General features: G+C 33.4%; 2 protein-coding genes and 2 long non-coding RNA genes across 7 annotated transcripts; 3 read left to right on the top strand and 1 right to left on the bottom strand.

The window, feature by feature from the left end:
* Positions 1-2690: 2690 nt before the first annotated feature.
* On the top strand, positions 2691-4613 carry LOC148622875 (uncharacterized). Its single transcript, XR_015920883.1, has 2 exons — positions 2691-2799; positions 3853-4613. It is a non-coding gene; the product is annotated as an uncharacterized LOC148622875 (long non-coding RNA).
* Positions 4614-9527: 4914 nt separating this feature from the next.
* On the top strand, positions 9528-11163 carry LOC148622874 (uncharacterized). The gene is made up of 2 exons (XR_015920716.1): positions 9528-10285; positions 11062-11163. It is a non-coding gene; the product is annotated as an uncharacterized LOC148622874 (long non-coding RNA).
* Positions 11164-11491: 328 nt separating this feature from the next.
* LOC148622873 (uncharacterized) lies at positions 11492-13685 on the bottom strand. Of its 2 annotated transcripts, none has more exons than XM_088573153.1 (2): positions 13411-13685; positions 11492-11853 (listed from the first exon to the last, which is right to left on the bottom strand). In XM_088573153.1, the coding sequence occupies exons 1-2, from the start codon at positions 13453-13455 to the stop codon at positions 11509-11511; spliced, it is 390 nt and encodes a 129-aa protein (XP_088429279.1). In that variant the 5' UTR covers positions 13456-13685; the 3' UTR covers positions 11492-11508. The 2 variants fall into 2 exon arrangements, with proteins under 2 accessions (XP_088429279.1, XP_088429278.1); XM_088573152.1 differs by lacking the exon at positions 13411-13685 and adding an exon at positions 12270-12559.
* A 763-nt stretch (positions 13686-14448) lies between these two features.
* Positions 14449-18999, top strand: LOC148622872 (small ribosomal subunit protein bS16m-like). 3 transcript variants are annotated; one of them, XM_088573154.1, is made up of 3 exons: positions 14449-14504; positions 16570-16825; positions 18819-18999. In XM_088573154.1, the coding sequence occupies exons 2-3, from the start codon at positions 16570-16572 to the stop codon at positions 18995-18997; spliced, it is 435 nt and encodes a 144-aa protein (XP_088429280.1). In that variant the 5' UTR covers positions 14449-14504; the 3' UTR covers positions 18998-18999. The 3 variants fall into 3 exon arrangements, with proteins under 3 accessions (XP_088429280.1, XP_088429281.1, XP_088429282.1); XM_088573155.1 differs by having other exon boundaries at positions 14462-14548; XM_088573156.1 differs by lacking the exon at positions 14449-14504 and adding an exon at positions 15280-15333.
* The last annotated feature ends 4701 nt before the right edge of the window (positions 19000-23700 follow it).

The following is a 23700-nucleotide window of genomic DNA, read 5'->3' as shown; positions in this document are numbered from 1 at the left end:
AAAATCCTAAATCTTTAAATTTTCACAAAAGGTGATATATTTGGCATTAAATTTGTAAATACAGTGTTTTCACATTAAAACATGACCAGTAAAGGGCACCTAAAGCAAAAAAAGTGCTCAATAATGGATTTTCCATGTTGCCATAGGGGAATGCTTATATGGCCTTAACCGCAGTAATGAAAGTGAGTTTTTCCTCATTTCTAACCTAATTTTTGCTCAGATCTACACAAAACTTGATTTCAAGTGCTTATTACTACCATATTTAGGTAAATATAGCCCTCAAAGTTTAATATTTGATATTTTTACTAAATTTTCTACACTTTTTACAAGATAGGACATAAAAATCAGCCAAAAAGACCAATTTTCCATAATTTGGACCTATAACTTAAAAAAATGCATATTTTGAAGGATTTTTGTAGTGTATTCCTCTCATGGCAAAGTTAACAAGATCTTCAAGTAGTTTAAAGCTATTTCAAGAAACTTTTCATTTTGCCATGGCTTCAGCTTAAGGCTAAAAACCACTAATTCCACTTCCCATAGGCTTCTATGCTAATTTCACAATATTCAATGGCTTCTCTGGACTTTACCTTAACTTTAACCTGCAGATGACTATATATCAGCATGATTCTACATATGTCAGCTCACAATCCTCAGAATGGCATGTGGGGTTAGCAGACTTGCAGTGCAGTACTGGTCACCGGAAGTGAAGGGTCTATAAATAGCATGGGAAATCCCAGTGTTTTCACAAGATAGGGGTATATTTAAAAATCATTATGGAGATTAGGCTTCACATCACAAGAAGCAAAATGCACCTATAAAATGTACAGAAATGTTTTTCCTTTCAGAAACTCTTTAAATTTTTAAAATAAGATGAGAACTTTTTTCACAGCACTAAGAGGAACAGGGGTAATTTCTGCGTAGGACTATTTTTGCGTACGTTCCAAATGCTCATTGGTTGAATTGGTGGTCTGTAACCTAAAGAGTCACTTTTTGTCTTAGAAAAAATAAATAACTATACAGGTATCTTCCTACACACATACTGAATGCATTTGCAAAGTTTCAGTGAAATGTGACAAGCACTTTTTTAAATATTTGATTTTTAAATATAGGGTAACCAAGTTGTGCGAGCAAAAAAGTGAAAATATTCTACCATACTGAAATGCATTAAATATTTGCAAAGAACTTTTTCTGACTTTTCAAATAAAAAATATCAATCACAACTTGTTTTTTAACAATATTAATGAAGAAATAGTTTTAAAAGTAATCATTTTCTGAGAAATTGGTCTATTTTTAAAAATTTATTTCTGACATGCCTCCCCCTTTTTCTTGATCACATGTCAAAAATCCTAAATCTTTAAATTTTCACAAAAGGTGATATATTTGGCATTAAATTTGTAAATACAGTGTTTTCACATTAAAACATGACCAGTAAAGGGCACCTAAAGCAAAAAAAGTGCTCAATAATGGATTTTCCATGTTGCCATAGGGGAATGCTTATATGGCCTTAACCGCAGTAATGAAAGTGAGTTTTTCCTCATTTCTAACCTAATTTTTGCTCAGATCTACACAAAACTTGATTTCAAGTGCTTATTACTACCATATTTAGGTAAATATAGCCCTCAAAGTTTAATATTTGATATTTTTACTAAATTTTCTACACTTTTTACAAGATAGGACATAAAAATCAGCCAAAAAGACCAATTTTCCATAATTTGGACCTATAACTTAAAAAAATGCATATTTTGAAGGATTTTTGTAGTGTATTCCTCTCATGGCAAAGTTAACAAGATCTTCAAGTAGTTTAAAGCTATTTCAAGAAACTTTTCATTTTGCCATGGCTTCAGCTTAAGGCTAAAAACCACTAATTCCACTTCCCATAGGCTTCTATGCTAATTTCACAATATTCAATGGCTTCTCTGGACTTTACCTTAACTTTAACCTGCAGATGACTATATATCAGCATGATTCTACATATGTCAGCTCACAATCCTCAGAATGGCATGTGGGGTTAGCAGACTTGCAGTGCAGTACTGGTCACCGGAAGTGAAGGGTCTATAAATAGCATGGGAAATCCCAGTGTTTTCACAAGATAGGGGTATATTTAAAAATCATTATGGAGATTAGGCTTCACATCACAAGAAGCAAAATGCACCTATAAAATGTACAGAAATGTTTTTCCTTTCAGAAACTCTTTAAATTTTTAAAATAAGATGAGAACTTTTTTCACAGCACTAAGAGGAACAGGGGTAATTTCTGCGTAGGACTATTTTTGCGTACGTTCCAAATGCTCATTGGTTGAATTGGTGGTCTGTAACCTATAAATCAACTGTATTTTTAGGTCGCTTTATATGTATATTTGTTATTTAGACTCATTAACTGACAGTTTTTCATAAATTTCAGCATTTTTCAGGCGATGATTTTACTATAAAACGTTTAGTCAAGTCAAAACTGTAACATCCGTGTGTGTATCTAGGATGGAAGAGTACACTCAGTCAACATCAGCATAGCGTTAATATACTGCAATTAACATGTTATTTCAAATGTTGAATGAATGGGTTCATTATTCCAAAAACACAAAAAAAAAAAAAAAAAGATAAATGTCCAACGATTCATTTGTAACATATGTTACTGTAACATACGTTATCAAGTGTTACGGAACTAAGGCTTACTCGCTATTTATATAGCTTTTATTCATTTGATCACATGACACACACGACACGTTGTCTGCATCATCTGCTAGATGCTGTCTGCTACGAAAATTATTCCTTATATTATAGTTTGTAATCTTCGATGAAAGAGGTATGTATGTGTAGCATAACTATAATATATATCTTCCCTTATTTATTGACAAATGTGTCAATTTTATATTGAAAAGGGTTGAAATATTACAATAACATGTCACTGTGTGATGCCTATACAGTATTAGATGTAAACAATACTTGATTTTAAAATAGAAACAAACGTTACCAATGGTAACGTATGTTTCTACTTTTCATAACCCCTAAAAGCTATGATAACTTAGTTGAAAATATAAAAAAAAAACTTAAATTCGGAATATGCAGTGAAACATTTTGTGTAGTATACTATTAGTATAAATTAAACTGTATAGATTACAGACCACCAATTCAACCAATGAGCATTTGGAACGTACGCAAAAATAGTCCTACGCAGAAATTACCCCTGTTCCTCATAGTGCTGTGAAAAAAGTTCTCATCTTATTTAAAAAATTCAAACAGTTTCTGAAAGGAAAAACATTTCTGTACATTGTATAGACGCATTTTGCTTCTTATGATGTGAAGCCTAATCTCCATAATGATTTCTAAATATACCCTTATCTTGTGAAAACACTGGGATTTCCCATGCTATTTATAGACACTTCACTTCCGGTGACCAGTACTGCACTGCAAGTCTGCTAACCCCACATGCCATTCTGAGGATTGTGAGCTGACATGTGTAGAATCATGCTGATACATAGTCCTCTGGGGGTTAAAGTTAAGGTAAAGTCCAGAGAAGCCATTGAATATTGTGAAATTTGCATAGAAGCCTATGGGAAGTGGAATTAGTGGTTTCTAGCCTGTATACCTGTGCGGAAAATTGTAACAGTAAAATGTTAAGTGATATATGCAAGTCAGTAGGAAAGTTCTACACTACGAATACCTTTCTTAATGAAATTAAATGCTGATGTTTTTGTTGTCTGTTTTTTTTTTAATTAAGTATGAAAAATTAATTATGGATATTTTAATTACTTAAAATATATTAAATAAAGGATCAAAAGTACTTTTGTGGTAACGTATGTTTCTTTAGCGGTAACGTACGTTTCTTTGACAATAAAAATGTGTTTTTGCATTTCAGGACATCAAAATGCCTATGTCTCGAGCGGAGATACAAAAGAGATATAGAGAGAAGAAAAAAGTAACTGAAGGAGATGCATATCTCGCTCGTGAACGAGCACGACAGAAGAGAAGCTATGTGCAAGTGGATATGCTCACAAATTCCGTAGAATTGGACAGCCAATTGCAAATGGCAGATCTAAACGTCTTTTCAAACTTGTCAGTTGGGAAATGGAAACTATAGAATCCATATTTTCCTCGCGATAACTTTATGTCTGACTTCGTAACATACATTATATACATTTTTTCTTGATCCAGTTTAGTGTTCTTTCTCTCAAAATGACGATAAGTGACTTGCAAATTACGAAAGTCTTTAATTTACATTATCAGATTTGAGAATAATTAAAGTGAAAACACACTCCATGACACTTGTATCTCGACCATTTGAATTTCATTAAAAATGGAAACATAAGTTACATCAAATGAATTGTGAGATATGTGTGTGGTTTGTGCGTTTTAAAAATGGTTGTTCTACACATTTGCTTAGTATTCATCTGATGCAAGAAACAATAGGTTTAATTAGTCCCTATTGACATTAACAGGGACAATTTGATTTTAGAAAAAACCTTTCCAGCAAATGAAGAACTATTTACCCAATTAAAAATAATGTTTCTGGTTGAAAAAATAAGAACAAATATGTGAAATATTTTCATTGTGTATTCTAGGAAGATAATCTCGTCAATAAATCAATCAAAATTCAAGGGTTGTACTCATTTAGCATTTTAATAAAAAATCAATGATATCAGTAACATTCTTTACTTTTTACCACTAATTCAAATACCATAGTTCTGTGGAAAATCTATGCCAAGAAAGGATGGCGATACATCACAATCAGTTGTATAACAATACTTGATGATATCGAGCAACAAATGGTGACTTCTTGTCGACATTTTGTAGTTTATGAAAACTTCAAAATAACATATATTCATGTTAAATTTTTTTTAAAATGTGATAACACCAACAAAGTGGTTTAAAAACATTTGAAAATCAACACATTGTATCAAATATCTCTTTTGAATTGCTTGATAATGATTTATTGTCATGATGTTCTGAAAATAATATGCAGATAAATCATCCATACTTGCGTTGAACGTATGTGACATTTGTGGAGGCAAGGCAACTAAGATTTTCACGTATGTTACATAGCAAAAAATACGTCTAAACTAAGCCTTATAGTTTATACTATATCTCTAAAAGTACAAAAGTTAACCTGAAATCGTTTTGGGAAAAACAATCCGAAATATTGAGCTTTGACACTGTAAAATCTTGAAAAGAAAGGACGAATTTCAATTTAATGATTTCTCAAGGGTCAATTGTCCCGTTTTATTGAGAATGAGCGATATAAATGTGGATAGTCAATTCATATGACACACACCGTTTTGGATAATCAAAGAGAGAAACTAAATTTTCCAATAAAATTTCAATTTTTTTCCTTGAGGGTCAACATCCATGGTATGTGATACTGTGTCTCAAAAGCCAATCTCATAAAAGTTAATTTATAGTGCTTTGTCTTGAAATATGATTGATACAGGTAGGGAAGGCAAGGGAGCGAGTAATGAATATATTTGTGTGTAATCATATGATAAATTACGATCTGTATGAAAACCAATCAGGATTCAAACGTACATCGGAATTATGACCTGCACCGAGTAAATATCATCACATATTCGCTTCGTAGATGAGGTACTAACATGGGTGATACCTATCCATTTAATGCAAACATTTTCTGGAAGCCCTGAATTAACATATGAAGGTACGAGATCACAATTAATATATTAATATATTAATATAATTCCTTTTTTTAGTGTGTTTCTTCCTGATTTTTTTTCTTTGCTGTCATAAACTTTATTGCTTAGTATTAACTGCAGAAATGTAGGACAAGGGTCAAATTTACAAGGGATTTTTTTTATTCTGTAATTTTATGTAGAAGTTGTGATTTGGTCCTATGAAAGAAGTTTCCAAATTTAGGACATTTGGCAGTGGTCACTTTTCATGTCTACGAGGTCTCCGAAGCAAAGTTGCTAAAAATAAAAAAATGATGGTGAATTTTACTGGCACTCTTATAGAAATCTGCTATTATATATGTTTCCATATTGGTGGAGTTTAAAGCGGTGGAATTTTTTTTATATGTCAAGATGGGTCTGTTGAAATGCACTACGAAATTAAGTGTGTCCTCGTACCTGAAGGAATATGTTTTTCAGCAGGTTTTTCAGTATATAAAAGGGTCAAAAGGATTTCTTGTTGTATGATTTGTAAATCAATCTGATATTTTTGTGTGTTTTTCTTTGCTGTATTATAGATTGTCACCACTACATCCCCTTTCCAAAACTGTTTTCTCTCCAATTGACTTTTAGTTACACTTATTACAGTAATATATAGTTCATATATTATTAAAGCATGCTCTCTTATTCTATATGTAGATATTGTATTTAGGGAAGGACTAAATAAGTATGGTTTACTTTTGTCCAATCCATTTTGTTTTTGAGCAAGAAAAAAAAGTGTCCCGTGGTGATCTCCGAATTCGAGGAACGCTATATATGTCTATAAAAACCCCTCTAGGGTGAGGGGTTATGTTGGCCCATGGACTAACTGGTGACAACGAAAAATTCTTATCGTTTATTGGTTTATAGACTACATTAACATGCCTTCAAGATTTTTTTCTGATTGTAAAACAGGGAATACAGCCTTTCAAAGGTACAACTTTGACCAGTTTCGACTTTTATAACTGGCATCTTGACTCTGTAATCCGTGTCTGTTTGACAAACCATTGCTTACAAATGTTAATTGTATGTCAATTGCAAATATACTGTAGTTTAACCAACTACGTCTGAGCGACTACCAAGAGTCTCAAAACATCACCACAAAGACTACAGTCAATATACATGTAATGCTTAACATTTTTGCATCTCGATTATAACTTTTACACTATGGTTTAGGTCGAAATTAGACGAAATGTTTTAGCAACAGTCTCTCGAGATAACTTAAGTGGTGTACATTCTTTTTTTCACATAGTATTACATTCAATTGTATTTAATTGTCATTTATTTCTAAAGGGCAAATCATGAATGTGCAATACATTCCGTATAAAGATGACTCGGCTGGAAAATAAGAGAGAAATATGTTTGGCTGAGAAATAAGAGAGAAAGCGCTGCTTGGTTGAGAAATAAGCCGTTGGGAAATATGAAAGAAAAAAACTAATTGGCATGCAGGGAAATAAAAAAGGGGAATATGTTTGCCGGAGAAATAAAAGTTTGCAAATAAGGGAAATCTGTTTGACTGACAAATAAGAGTTTGGAAATGAGGGAAATCTGTTTGACTGAGAAATAAGAGCGAGAGTGAAACATGTTTGGTTGAAAATTAAAGCGAAAAGGCGACTTTGCTGGAACGTGATAATCAATAAATGGCTGTTTGGCTGATAAACAATATTGCTAATAATACAATTTTTATAATGGATTCAGCGATGACAATGTTCACTCCTTCCATCAAAGTTGCTAGAATTGAAATAAGATATTTTTATTCAAAACCAAGTAATTTCAAGTCCCCAATTATCGTAATTTATGCTGTAAATACTAATATGTGATTAATATTGCATTCATATATCCGCCTAATGGAGATAGATTATGGTGCGTAAAACGTTGAAACATTCATAAAAATAAAAGAACTTATAAAAATGAAATATATGTCTTTTCCTCTCGACCAGTGTATTCGCTCTGACGATGGCCATAAGGCCAATTTTTTTGGTCTACCTCTTCGTTTTACCACCTTAAATGCTCGGCTTTTATTAGTATTAGTTTCTTTTCAATTTTCAAATGTGACTACTATCACTTATTTACCATTTACGGGCCGTTAATTAGGTTAATTGAGCTACGCCACAACTTGATGAAGTGAAAATCAAGGATAAACCGGAAAATAGAATAAGACTGGTAGTACGTTCCAGACGACTTTACCGAGTCTGGTAGATCGATAGATATGGCAAAGGAACAGGATAGGTCCTAGGACTGGTCCTTGAGGGACTCCAGAGAGTCGACTTTAATTTCTTCGGAATGTTCTCCTCCAACTTTTACCTTCATTGCTCCTTGTGTGAGAGACATGCGCAACCATTTATTGGTGATTCTTCTGATTCTGTAGGTGTTAATTTTGTGAAGGAGCCTATTGTGTGGTACTGCTTTCGGGAAGTCGAGTATGGCAATGTCGGTTTGCGTTCCAGCGTCGTATGTTTTCATAAAGTCATTGATGGTAACCAACAGTTGTGTTTCGCACAAGTGACCTGATCGGAATCCATGGTTTAGTGATGTCAATACTCTGTGTTTTTCTAGGTGTTTCAAAATATGTCTACTGATGATATGCTCCAATAATTTGCTTGATACTGACGTTAGTGAAACAGGTCTGTAGTTTTCAGCTGTATGCTTGTTTTCCTTCTTAAATACTCAAGAGATTTTTGCAGCCAGTCAGTCCTTAAGGAGTGAATCTGTATCTACAGAGCATTGAAATATGACTTTTAACCCGGGTGCAATGTGTGTGGCACATTCTTGAATATGCAATTTGGTATACCATCGGGTCCAGACGCTTTAGATTGATGGACTGCTATGAGGAGCTTTTCTGGCCCGTTTGTTGTTATTTTTTAACGTTTTGATGGATTCATTTATTTTCTTGGTTTTTCCTGCATGGTGTTGGCGTAGTTTGGTTGTTGTCAATTGCAAATACAGTTTTAAATCGTGTCTCGGTTTTCATCTTCCTATAGCTGATTAGCTTGCCTTTGCTTTTGAGTGGGGAGATTCCAATGTTGTCAGATTTCCTCGACTTGATGTACTTTCAGAACGGTTTTGAGTTGTTAGCTTCTAGTCCCTGGATGATGTTTTCGTAGGTCAATTCTGCTGGCCTTAGCCGTTTCTTGACTTCTTTTTGAAAATGTCTATAGATTTGCCCTCTGTTGGTTCGTTCTGTTTGTTTGTAGAGTATTGATTTTTTTCTTGAACATTTTCCTATTTTTTTTATTTATCCATGGTAATTTGTTTTAATCACTATCAAATATGCAACCCGACCGCAGGCTATTCGGACCATGCAGGATTTTTTTTTATCACAAAAAATATCATTAAATCATTTTGTTTCCATATTTGAGTTATTATGTGTGTTCTCCGACATTTCCGCTTGCTTTTTAATGCTGTTTATCTTATGCCCGGTCTTTCGTCTATGGATGGAGATCATAAAAATTGGGCACAGCATAAACAGCATTAAATTGCAAGAGGGCATGTCAGAGAGCATACATAATAACTCAAATATGGAAACAAAATTATTTAATGATATGATATATCGAAACTATGCGTAGGAAGCAAATATTTAATTATTGCTTCTTTTTTTTTTTGACACGAGGCCTTACCGCCAAAATGTGAAAATTATTGGTACGACATACCGTACCTGTCAAAATTATTGATATGGTCAGAGCATTACCAACCGTACCGGTTCTTGCGCCCATGGGAATAAAATATCAGAAACATATACGAATGTTTTAATGTTTTCTAGTTACTTAATTTAAAACTGTTCATCCGGAGATGTTAGGCGTTCCGGAAATTACTTTGACAACTATATATTCTAGCCAGTCATCTGCATCGCTTTAACTCTTTAAAAATTGGTCTCAATTGTTGGGAAATGGACAAATGAAACAACATTGAAGAACATTTTCACCTGACAGGGATGCCAGCACTCCACAGTATTGTAGAACTGCCTAATTTTGGTCTTGTAATCTGATGCTTTGTAACATTTATCACTTTAAAAAAATGTCAAGCATCTGTAAATCTATATATCTAGAAATAGCTCTAGCCAAGGCCTTCAGGATGCAGTAAAAATGTTCTGGAAAAAAATTACCCACAGCATATAGGGTTACCATAGAAACCATGCAAAAATATGCGAAAATTTGCAAAAAAGTTCATAAAATCAGGTTTAAAATATCAAATTTCCCGCAAAATATCTGCAATTTTTATTTCATCCCCTGAAACTGTTCAAACTTTTTCCTTCGAAAACCCCTTCCTCATATGGGCATCACCGGTTAGATTTTGAGCTATTTCACCTTGTAATCCACTTATTAAATTTAGCATGGTGAAAAATTGACTTACTTTCACTTTCACAATGAAGTCAAATTGTCATTGAAAAAAAGCCCCTTCAACATTGAAAATATATAAAACATTGCAAAATACTTCCAAAAGTCCCCTTTTTTCAGAAAATGTTTGATCAACAATAGATTCTTCATTTTTAATCACTATAGCAACCACCGGTTTCCATTTATGTCATTTTTCATCCCTAGCCAAAAGTGGGAAACTAAACTAAACTGTGGAGTGCTGGCGATGTGCAACCCAGGATACCAAGATGGCGGATCCATCATGTGGGTGTAGAATTGCGAGGTAAAAGTGTGATTTCTCTAAACTCTTTGCATATATCAGGCTTGTTTTGGGAAAGAAATTTATATGTGCTTACAAATTTTGACCATTTATTTTTTATGGCTGTATAATGATATATATTACCGAAATCAACAGTTGAAATTTTGGTTATAGTGGGGAGTAACGGAGAGTTCCAACGACATATTTTGTCGGAAAAGAAATTTCGGAATAACATTGAATATCTTCGTATAATTTCCCTTTCGTGGCAATATGTATGGCTTTTTAACTGTATAGAAATGTGTTAGTACTAAATTTGGTCGATTTAAAACCATCAGTAAAGATAAATATATTTTGTGTTTTTTACAAATTGCCCCCCACCCCTTGTTTATGTGACAGCTCAGACAGAGTTGTCTGTCTTAGTGGTCGTTAATGAAAAACTTTGAACAACTATTGTAAAAATCATGACGTTATAATTATATTTTTTACATTTAGATGGATAATATAAATTTTTCATTTTTAATAAAATGTTTTAAGTGTCAATTCATGTAGTACTACTAATAATTTTGCATATCAAAATATTGCATAATACCATTGGATGTGTTCATATTGAATTTAAAGGTATAATGAATAAATTCAAATGGCCGACCGATACATTATGAATTTCTGCTATAATGAACACTCGTGTTGATTGATACTCTTGATGCTGATAAATGCTTCTTTTGTGTCTGGTCGTTAAATTATTTTCCTAAATTAAATGTGTTTCTGAATTTTATTGATTAAACCTATTTCCTCTGTTTCAGGTCATATGTGGAGGAAGATAAATTGTGGACTATATTCGCCATCCTGTGGACATACATGTATTTGTGATAAAGTTTTAGATCTGAATAAATATAGAAGTTAAATATATTTTTATGAATGAATGTTAGCCCGGTCAGTGACTATATTAGAAATGACAGACCCTGTGAGATGAATCTTTATGTAATCATGAGACTTGTAACATGAATCTTCTTTTTTCCTTTGATCTTTTTATGGAATAACATAGAGACGACAAGCATGTACCCAAATGTATGCTCTAAATTGAAGCAACCAAATAATATTGCATGAAAGGTCACATGGGCCTATATAATGCAATGAGGAAACAGCCATGAAATAACCAAAACACTAAAACCAATATTGCATGGGTAAGCTCCGCCTCTTTGGGAAAAGATTACGCCTACAAAAAAGCACACATACAAATGTCAATTTTATTAGGTTTCATATAATAAAATACAAATCTTTAAATCTTTAAAAACACCTATAGACCACTTTGTGTTCTTTTTGGTGTTTGCGTTCGTTTGAGACGATAGCTTTTCTATATCCTCATCTGAAACGGGTGCGATGAAACGCTCCGGTTCGACATTCTCATCTTTGAAGTCGGTTAGTAAGAAATCTCCAAGCCCAAACGTGCCCAAGTGGTAATAATCCACAGCTTGCGAAACACTCATGTCATAAAATGGTTCAATATTTTGATGAATTTGCGACAATCTAATATTCTCCTCTATTGTTGGCGACGCATCTGCTAATGATATATCTTCCTCGACATCTTGAAGAACCTGCAAAACAGTAAACAATCGTTTTAAAAAAATGAAAAATCTATATTTCCAAAAATTAAGGGCCAATATAGGGCATATAAATGACATCACATCGGAGAAAAATTTTACCGATTTCCGATCAAAAGCACAGGTATTGTGGGCATGGACCACCCCCCTTTTTGGGTCCCAAGGTAAAACAATAAAATCTTTTCACTTGAGGATCGTGTGGATAGTAGAAAAGGTATTGTAATCGACTGGTTATGGAGTTTTGAGACTTGTTATATGCCTACATATTGTAGAAAATTGTAAATAAGGAAAAATAGATTTTTTTTACATTTGGGCCAAAAAAGGGGGTCCATGCCCCGAATAGTTGTGTTTAAAAGCCTTCAAAAAGACAATTAGCGTGAATCAGTCTAATTCAATTAAAAAATACACACCTGAGAGAGAACCAAATCATCGCTTTCTACATTTTCAATGTCAAGCCAATCTGGTAGAGAGAATGCGTCTGCCATACTGCCTACTGTGCGGGTTATTAGATTTTCCCGCCAAACGTTATTTTTTTTTTGTGCACGGACTGTCATGGGCGTGTCATTCATGTTACAAATCATTTATAGCAACGCCTTCCTCGTTAGCCAAATAAACTTCTCACGCTGAGCGTTCGAAAGTTTATTTGTCTAACTCGGAATACTATGCTATAAATATAACTTATTTTAAAGCAAACCTAAAAAATCATTCTTTTTAAAAACTACAAGAGTTTATTTTAAAAGGAAAATAAAAAGGCCGACTTTATGTTTTATTTTTTAAATCTTCAGGTCTTGAAGTACTTTTAGGAAAACCATTAACATCAATCGAAGTCGATACATACAATTTCATAAGACAATAGCACGTTCATGTTATGCAATGCCTTGGAAAGTAATTTACAACTGAGTTCCGGTCATATGTGGAGGAAGATAAATGCAGAAAACACCTAATTCAACTTATATATACTAGGTATACGCATGCATATGTGTATATATATGCATCATTTAACGTGTACTCTTTAATGATTTTTTTTTCATGTTGACTTCTTGATCACATTGCATCTTTAGTTCGTATTTAATTGTTTGAGGTATTGTCATTATATCTCTTAAAGAGGAAATAAAGACACGATCGAATAACAAAGGAAAAGAGCCAGTCATACTACATAAACCGAAACAAAACAAAATGTCAGTGTGCTCACACAAGAATTGAAAAGTAGTCTTCAAGATGTACACCTAAAACTGTTATCATATCCTACACAACTTCTCAATAAAGATGTCATTGATTTTTACCCGTATTGATGCATAAAGCCGAAATATACCTCTATCGTGGACTCAGTGGAATTCAGAGGTTGGATATAGCTTTATTCAGAGACTGTATAATACTATTAGAAATATGAAGTCCGTGTCTTATTGGGCTAAACAAGTTGCAAAATAAGTGTAAAAGTTACATGTTCAAATTAATTTAATTTAAAAAAAAAACTGAATCTGAATTATACTCGACGTCACATACAACACATTTTCGAATTGAAGCTCTTCTTTTTAAACCGTCGGGACTTACCGCTAGAGTTGTCTCTCTTTTATTTAATATGAAGATAGTTCGCATATATGCATGACGTGTTAGTACCAACGAGTCGCTTATTAGCTTAAATCATGCGTAACAAATCCTTACGGGAAAATCCCATACTAATATCCGCCATGTTGGTTTCTACGGGACGATTTGTTTACAAACGAAGTTCGTAAGTTCCCGTCGAACTCCGGTGACAATCGTCTGCTTGATCAACTTCTTGGTATTGTACGTTGTTCGCGTAAAATAAATCCGAGATATCCGAAATAACGCCGAACTGCATTCTGAGTTCTTCGGTTTTTGGACAAACCATTTAAACGTAAACAACATCTCCTAACAACCCGATCACTGTAAACATGACCGGCTTTTTACATTGTAAATATCGGCATCGAGAATTAAAATCTGACGGGAATTTAACGATTCAATGTTTAGGGAGAAGCCGTTTGGCTAAACGAATGAGCAAGTCATTTAAGACAATTTAAACGACGCTAGGTGTCAATAAAGTCGTAGAAAATATTTTTATTCAAATTTTAACAGGATGTTATTTATGTGACGCCGAGTATAATTGAATGTTTATATGCACAAAATAAATGAATGAAATGTGTTGTGTGGCAGGGGCGTTTCAGAACACCTGCATCCAAATACATTCCATTCCTGTAGTTTACGCATACATACATCCAATTTTTAATTCAATACCAGACTGTAACAACTGAAAGAACAAAACAACTTTGCAAAGTAAATGAAAAAAATCAAATATTTGAACAACCAGGCATGAAAAATAGGAATATTGACAGCTATCTTTTAGAAACATTTGTCATATGTATTGATTAAAATCTTAATTCGGGTAAAAAAGCATGAAATCTATATTTATAACGAGTCTCTGTCACGGGCTGTTAGAACATCAAATTTTGTTTATACTACCCCGTCAGATACTAATGATAAAGTACTTAAAACAAAGTAAAGTAAAAAGGTCCGTTTCAGAAATGGTATAACTAAATACCAAAAAATATTTCACATCTTTCGTGATGGGTTTCTCTCCCCTATACTATAATACCCCTGCACATGATTTGACCCATTGCCTGACCACTGTGCGTAACCACATTATCCATGCGCTTTTGATATATTCATTCAGGTCAAGGATAACCACCAATCGGTGGATGATATCTTAAATGACATTTTTCCTAAATGAAATAAAACGGGGACTATATTTAGTACATACTGCAGTATTTAGGAAGGCAGTGTCTGCTCGTCCACGAATGCGGCTAATCGCCACACGTTCGGTCTGAGTCAATAACATAACGAATCGTGACGGAAACGGTTTATATTGTGGAATTGTTAGAAATTCATTTCTTTATTGTGAAAATACATATGATATAAATACAATTAAAGGTATAAAATCATATCTTGATCATTGATGTAACAAATATGGATTATAAATCATTCTGAATCAAGAAAAAAATTCACATTTAACCATAGACCTGTAATTAAAAAGATTTGCAACGAACTGATATTTCATGTTAATATGCAGTAGGGAACGAGGTCTGGTACTTACTTAATCAACAATAACAAATTGACTTTAAATGATCATAACTAAAAATGTATTGTAAATATTGAGATAAAACCTTCAGTTTCCTATTTCACAATATTTATTTATACCAAATTTTTCTTTCTACCAAAACAAAAACAAAAAAAAGTATTGAAAACAAGTTACCTGCACCCGGATATTTATGAAAATGAAAATAATTCAAAATTAAATTCATTATTTTCACATTAATCTATTACAACTTTTTAGTTTATAAAGATAATTAAATAAAACCTTCAGTTTCCCATTTTTTATGTCTTCTGGGCATCTGCTACAACTTATTTCAGATCATTTCACCAAAAGGGGAAAAAGGAGTTTAATAAATAAGTGGAAAGGTAAGGAAATGTCATTCTCTTTCACGCAATAATTTTATTGATAAACTGGCTAATAAACAAGTTTCTTATCTTGTTAATTATAGGTCTCTGATGTAACAAACTTGAAAGATTATTTTAAAAGTAAAGCTTCTGCATCCAGAAAGATTGTTTTGGCACATGATTCAGCCCGACACATTTTACATGCTGCAATTCCAGACAGCAATTGCAAGCTACATGTAGTGAGTCTTGGTCAGACAGTTTCTCCTTACATGTGAAACATGTCCTTCACACTGGTCCTTCTTTGCAGAAATTAAAATTTTGACTTGGGCACCAGTCATCATAACTTCTGCGACTTGTTAAATGTGAATGAAGTTCACAAAAGAGTAATCAAGGGAATCAAGGTTATAGCAAAAATCAAAAGAATGTAATCCAGGGACAAAGACCAGACATAGAAAACATACATTCACAAAAAAAAGAACATAAAGTAACTTAAATCATACATACGAAGTAACAAAAACAAATGAGCAACTCGGACTCCACTAAAAACTGGGGAAGTCATTAATAGTCATACATTTGCGGATAAGTTAGACAATACTTCTGTAATGAATAAGGTTTCTGTCACGATCCTGTATGCTGTTGATGCAAACTGGATGTGTGGACAATTAGCCTGAAGAGGCTCCCTGTCCATGAATGCATGGACAAGGAACCACTGCCATTTAGGAAGGCATTAGTCTTAAATGTGAGCGAACTATTTAGTAGGTTACCTTTTAAACAAAGTTGATTTCACATCATTTACCACTTTTGCTTAGTTGGATTTAGGATATTTTCATCTGTGGGACTGGCAAAATATTTGCTATTTTACTGGTAAAACAGGTCCAGGATTGGTCAAGAATGTCTTGTTTTACCACAACCGGAAGTTGGTTAATTGGGAAAGTCTGAGAAGTTCCGATCATATAACATATATGTCTTTGAAATCTTTTGTCTACAGTTTTTGACAGCTTTTCAAAGCTTCAATTGATAGAGATGTAGCATTCTGCTTTGACGAAACTTTCTCAAGTGGTCAATGCAATACATTTTGGACAAATTTGTATTCATTTAGGAGCCAGTTTTGCTTTCTTATACTATATGACCCACCGATTGACATGCAATGTTGTTTTCTCAAATTAAAGTCTTCAAATGAATTTGGTGAACTATTTTGAATATGCAGGATTGTAGCTTAGCATCTGACAAGTTAGTTGTGTTTTCTCATTTTTACAGATGCCTCGTATACCAGACAGAAGCAAGTACAACATAATAAGATTTGCATTACATGGATGTACAAATAGACCATTTTACCACATAATTGTTTGTCGGAATAGACATCCCAGAAATGGTCCAGTCATAGAAAAATTAGGAGTTTTTGATCCTATAGCTAACAAATATGGAGAGAAACATGTAGCATTAGATTTTGACAGGTTCAACTATCACTTAGCCAAAGGTGCACAGATGACAAAATCATTTGAAAAGCTAATAGGTAAATTGAATAAAAACTACAAAATGTAGATTATACTTCTTTGCTTTTACAGAGCAGCGTGCTAAAATGTCAGTGATCATATACAGTATGTCTCTTTCTGTACTGTAAATTTACAAATTATCTATACTGAACAGTTGAGTAATAATAATTTTGGTAATGGGTGGAAGTTGTATTAATAAATTTTAGAAAATCATTTAGCACGAAATGCGACCACAAGTATTTGGGCCAATGTAACTCTATGTGATATCTTGTATTCTAATACAAAGAGAATGGATATTGTGAATATGTAAAAAAAGAGGCAACCCCACCGGGATGAAGGCCACCCCTAGGTCCTCAATAAATGACGAGGAAACCCTCACACCACATGGTAGGGTGCAGATGGGCCAAAAACAACATATGTTGGTACAGCAAAAAAAATGCCCCTGTAGACTCCAACAACATATAGGTAAACTAAAAGTGGAAACAAAACAAGGCGAGGAATTTTATTTATTTTATCATAATTCATGAAGTCATGAAGATTTAATGGGCTTTTTATAGGATTGCAAAAAAAATGTGGTTGTACAAAGGTCATGGCACTGTCACCATATGTGTCTTTGTTGTATAACAAGATGCCATTTTTCCAAAGAAAGACTTGGATTGATTTTGAGGGTTAAGACCTGAATCTTGTAGGAATTAGGGGCTGAAAAGGGACCTGTAACAAACATTTCCCTTATGTCTGTAATAACTTGAGTAAAACTGAATGGATCTCATATATGTTTTACTACAAGGTGCCATACATAAAAGTAGGATTAGGATGTTTTTAGGGGGTTGTGACTTGAGCCAAGTAAGGATAAAGGGCCACAAAGGGGCCAGAAACAAGTTTTTTTTCTGTCTTTTTTTATGATATCTTGAGTGAAGGCAAATGAATCATATTGAAACTACCACAAGGTGCCACATCCACACAGGAAGTTTGTGATTGAATTTGCAGGTTTTGACTGGAATCATTTAGGAATAAGGGCCAATAAGTGACCTTTTTTTTTTGGCTGTGGAAATTTTTTTATCTTTTGTCAAATGTCTAATCGTAATCAAAATTCAAAGCTGTGTCAAATTTGAATGGTGTGTCCATACTTGACCTCTGTGGTCTTATAATGTTGCACCCTGCAAAACATTTTATGTTGGCACAGACATTGCAAATTCCAATTTTTAGCTTTTTTTGCAAAAGTTTTGAGGTTTAAACTATATTTGACTTGTCATTATTCAACAAAAACTAAATACATTCCAATATTGTAATATTACTATACTACATACATGTTGGTCCTTATTATATATCCAGCTTGGTAACATTCTGCTTCCATATTTATAAATTCAGACTGGTAAGGGACCAAAAGCATTATTTATTAAAAATATATATATGTATACACTTTATAGTTAGGTTGTTTCAAATTGATAGCACTAATAAGTTTCTAAAATATCATAGAACTACTTATAAGTTTAAAAATAAGAGAAGTGATGTGATTGCCAATGAGACAGTCATCCACCAAGTAACTAACAACTTAACCCTTACAGGTCGCCACACGGTCTTCACTGACCATGATTAGACTACTTATTAAAACCTAACAACTAAACGTCTACAGGTCATCATACTGTCATCAATGACCATGATTAGACTACTTATTAAGAGCTGATTAAAAGTCCTTTGATATGATATTGCTATCATTGTTTTTTTCAAACCTTGTCGTCATATATCAGGCATGATTTCTTAATGCATTAACAAAGCATTGGTGACAGTGTAATGATATTTATCAGTATACAAATGTTACTTTATTACACTATATTTTTGGGGTGTGTGATTACTTCAACAATTCAATGTAATAGTATGTTATTAATCTTTGAAATACATGATACTAGTAATTTAGAGAAAAAAATACTCAACAAATATCCACACAAAAGTAAAATGAGCAATGATTTATTTTAAACCACAACATGATCAATTTTTTTTCATTTTTAACTTCAGGATTTAGTGGTCTACTTCCAATCCACCCATCAATCTATGTTGATGCTGCTAATATCCGGAAAGGTCTGGAGGATACTCATGAGACTATTACCAGGAAATGGAAAGCAAATGTTTTTGAATATTTTGATGAACAGAAACTCCAATCTTCCATGATAGATGCTAATAAAAATGATGCATAATATTTGCATGTTGATTTTCCTTAGTTATGCATGACATTTTTGGTAATGATTTACTTGTTTGTGCCCTGGGTGGTGAAAAAAGTAAAAAATATTGTGAATCAAATATGATATGATATGTGTAATTACTCACTCAAATCTGCCTGCTCTTAGAAGATAATCAACATTTCTTGACCAAGTAAAGTAATAGTGTCAGTAATTTGCTTTGTTCAATAAAAGAAATAGTTTCAGTTTTTAAAAATACATTCCATCACAGCAACTTGAAAATGATACTCAGAAAACATCAAGCAGTAAACAACTTACTAGTCAGGAAAACCCTTAAAGTGGTTTATTTTTATTTCTGGTTCGATTTTGAAATTTGTTTTTCATTAGATTCCTCAATGGCTCATGGAAATCACTACCTGTATTTCTCAATCAGTATTGGAATATTAGTCATTGTTTTTGAGAAACAAGGGTTCACAAGGGCAAAAAAAAACACGTCATTTTTGAAATACTGAAGTAATGTACCGTTATTTTAAATTATTTCCTACTGATTTTAATACTATCCTTTTTTCTTTTTCTTTTCTTTTTTATGCCCCGCGACAAACTGTCAGGGGTATATTAATTTACCACTAACCGTCCGGATTACACAAGATCATGGTGTGCAGGGCCAAATGATTTTGAGTTTCATGAAATATTACAGAAATTGGTGATAGTTACACTTTGTCATTTTACTTAGAAATATATGGATCATGGCTTGTCCTATATCCTAGTACAGTTTTTGAACTACTTCTAAAATTTTTGACAGGATATTTCTATACATGATGAAGATGTGCAGGACCAAAGGATTTTGATTTTCCGCAGGCACTAGGGACCAGGATTATTTTTAATTTTCCTCAAAAATATCATTAAATCATTTTGTTTCCATATTTGAGTTATTATGCGCGTTCTCTGACATGTCCGCTTGCTATTTATTGCTGTTCATACTATGCCTAGTTTTCATCTATATACTTCTCTAACCTTGTTTTGAGAATTAAAAATTAAAAAAAAAATCCTGGTCCCAAGTGCCTGTGGTCTTGGAAGGATTTCTGAATGTGCAAACCATGTCTTCATACAAAAATAAAGATGTTCGTAATTTGGAAAATCTAGCGAGCGGGGCCATCATTAGTGTCTTATAGACAGATTTGATTTACTAAAAAAAAAGCACTATTGGTACTAAATAATGACGAGGGTCCTGTGGCAAGCAGGGCTTCTTTTTTTTTTTTTTGGTTTTGTTTTGTTTTGTTTTGTTTTTTTTTTTTTTGGGGGGGGGGGGGCTTTAAGAAATGAATGTGCTAACAAAATTTTCTCTACCATTAATCCTTTTTGAGATAATGGTGTACAAAGTGTTATATGAAAGCACCCTGAATGCAAATCTGTGTACTTAAAATGAATTTCAAAATATTGTGCAATATTGTATCCAAACCAGTTGTGTCCACAATGGACTGCAAGTCCTTATGTTTAAAACTGCCAAGAACTAATACTGTTTCTTCACTTGACCCAGTAGTTGGTGAGCTGAGATTACCCCATGCACCCCACTCATCAATTCCAATATGATTTGTAGCAAAAAAAATATGAAACATTTTTGTATTTTTTGCCACTTTCTATACCTCGATGAAGCAGAAATCCATTTTTTTTTCATTCTTCAACTTTCTTCCTGCAGAAAAAAGTAAATACACACATATAGGTATCATCGGGCAATTCAATGTCTCAGCTTTCCAATATGGTACCACGAAAGTTGCGGTAACCCTTACGGTTATATAGTTATATGCAATATATGTACCCCTACCCCACCGACAAATCGCTTAAATTGACATATTCTCCCATATCAAAACTGCTATTTATGCTTCAGTAAAAATGGCTTCTTTGGTATTTTCTGTTTAGAACTATTTCAATTGATACTCCTTATGCCAGTTACGGGTGAAATGGAAGAAAATCTGAAATTCCGAAAATTCCTGTTTTAAGATATTAGGTCACTATTGTCACCTAAAACTGAGAACTAAGTGCCTGAAATGAAGGGACATGTTGGATACATCGATATCTAAAACTATAGTGTTCAACTTTTCTTTTTTACAACGTTTATATGCTAAAAATAAGAATTTTAGTTCATGTTGAGGTAATTTTTTCAGGGGTAGGGTAGCAATGACTTGGAATAGTTCAAATATTTATTTCTTTGGCTCAAATGAAAGCTAAAGAAACTGTATCACATAAGGGGACGACCATTAGATTTTTAGGGGGTTCTGGCAAATATTTTCAGGTCAGTAATTTTATTTCCAGCCTGGTGAAAGTTAGATTATTTATTTTCATCATAACCTTGGCTATATTGTTTATTTTCACTACTCATAAAAGTGTCTTAATTTTTTTCTATGACAATTTAAATGTGAATATGTGGTTTGGGTTCTATAAGCATGTGTTACTATTTCTGTTCATTATTAAAGACATTATTATACGAAGTTCATTTTCTATAATACGATGCATAGTCTTCTATATCCGACAGGTTGCATTCCTCGACCTGAAATATGCCCAAGGGACTTTTTAGGGGATAGATTCGCAAATCTTAAGTATATGAATGAAATCTACAATTGCAATATTTAACTGTAGTACGTGGGCTGAGATAATGCCCAAGCACCCCTACTCATCAACCTAAATATGATTTTCGGATACCATTATACCTCTCATTAATGAATCTTTTGTCGGCTAAAAGTAAACTGAAGCAATTTTGTATTTTTTTCGCTACTTTTTATATTTCGTTGAGGCAAAAATCCAATGTTAACGTTTTTTTTATTTTTCGTAAATCTTCTTTCAACAAAATGAAATAAACTGACATATATATATATATATATCGGATTTAGCTTCCTTTTGTTAAATACCCATGATATCAAACGAAATACATCAAATACAAAACAAAGAATACTAATACTTGATCAAGCTATTCAAAATCAATATAGCTGCTTAGGAGAAAATAATAAACTAAACTTTGATCAAGTTTATACAAATCAAATTGCAGACCTGCTTACATCAATGTATGCAAATTTGAATCTGACAGATTCACAATTTCTATATTTAGAATTAGTGCTTACTCTCTTGCAATTGAGAAGGGGCGCTACCAAAATATTCCCAAAAGTAACCGTATCTGCACTTTATGCCGTACTTCACAAATTGAAGATGAAGTGTATTTTTCCATACACTGTCCAGCCTATAGTTCTCATCAACAAGATAAAAAACAAAGACAAAAGTTTTTCTTTTCAATAAAAGAAGATAATACATCTTCAATATTAAACAGTAACTGTTTGATTATTCTAAAAGCCATAATTGAATACATAAATAAATGTTTAGCCTTTTCAGTTAAAAAAAGTATTAGTTTAAGGCACGTCCGCTCCAGATTTTCAATACGGTTATCATTAGAACTGTTATTTTTGTATGTTAAGATTTGTGTATTGTTTCATAACCATTTATCGTAAATGTGTTTGAACGAATAAATATTTGTATTTTGGATATGGACTTGTCTGCGGAACGGAACGGTTTATATCCGGATTTAAATGTAGAAGTTTACACGCTGACATACTCCCAAACAGTTAGAGTGCGGAAACGCTCTCAGAGCCACGTGGGGTCTGGGAGTAGACTAGAGCGTCAACAGAGCAGCCCAGTCGCTAGTAGGGGGTATCACCCCTCCCCATTAAGTCCAAAGTACACTCCATGTTTTGGGTGAAGTCCCAAATTTTACATTTTGGTTAAGTCCAAATTCCATGAAATTTGAAGTACAAAATATGGCTGTTTTGAAATGTTAAGTCCATGGACTTGTGTGCCTAAGTCTAAAGTACACTCTAAAAATGACCAAAATCCCAGGTCGGAAAAAGGGGGGGTGATACCTCAAGTAGGACCTACTCTGACTGAGTTCTTCGGTCGGGTGTCCCGAAGGCTGGGCTCCGCTACCTCCAACTACTAACAGATATTTGCTAACACAATCCACGTAATATGGGCGGTCGTGCGAGATCGTAGAAATTACCAATCGGAATATACATGTATATAGGATAGAAATAAGGCTTCATGTACGTGGAATATCCTTTGCACCACGTGATCACAATAACCAATAAACAAAGAAGACTGTTACACCATATGTAATATCACTATATATGGGTGTGTCAGAAACAAATTGTTTAAACAATAAAACTATAAAATACGAAATTGTAATAAAATTATTTATCGAATGCTTGGTACCAAACGCTTTCGTTGAGCAACAACTTGCAGGATCGAATTTATAGGATCTGAACATAATTCAATGTGAGAATCTCGGAAAAGTTGAAAAGTTGTGTGTTACGCCCAGAAGTTAAGAGAACCGCAACAAGTAAACTGGTACCATAATTTTAAAATGATAATGGACGCAGTTGAAGATAATGCAGGAACATGGAAAGAGAAGGAACAAGAACCAGAATTTACTCTACTCGCCGTCAGTTTGGATGAAAGCAGTCAGGTAGGTTTTGGTAATAAACGCTACATGAATGATCGACAAGTCCGTTATATCTCATTGAATATTCCTTCACGTGAGAAGACTGTGGACTTACCTTATTTGTATTGGATTCCAAAATTATATAGACATGCTTGCAAGCAAATGTACATAGCAGGATCATCTACTTGTTAAACAAAAGAGCTGTCTGTACTGTTCACCAAGATTTTGTCGACATGGAGGG

This window comes from Perna viridis, chromosome 3 (assembly GCF_037379345.1).
Source record: "Perna viridis isolate PV_CMFRI_1.1 ecotype Kerala chromosome 3, ASM3737934v1, whole genome shotgun sequence".
NCBI lineage: Eukaryota > Metazoa > Mollusca > Bivalvia > Mytilida > Mytilidae > Perna > Perna viridis.
Note: the sequence above shows the minus strand (reverse complement) of the source record. Positions and strands in the feature narration are given on the sequence as shown.

Excerpts from the sequence above, each read along its gene's own strand:
- LOC148622873 (XM_088573152.1), bottom strand. The coding sequence starts at position 12,440 with ATGATTTGTAACATGAATGACACGCCCATGACAGTCCGTGCACAAAAA. Across the intron at positions 11,854-12,269 it reads ATGATTTGGTTCTCTCTCAG|GTTCTTCAAGATGTCGAGGA; the intron begins GTGTGTATTTTT and ends ACTGTTTTGCAG.
- LOC148622872 (XM_088573154.1), top strand. The coding sequence starts at position 16,570 with ATGCCTCGTATACCAGACAGAAGCAAGTACAACATAATAAGATTTGCA. Across the intron at positions 16,826-18,818 it reads ATCATTTGAAAAGCTAATAG|GATTTAGTGGTCTACTTCCA; the intron begins GTAAATTGAATA and ends TTTTAACTTCAG.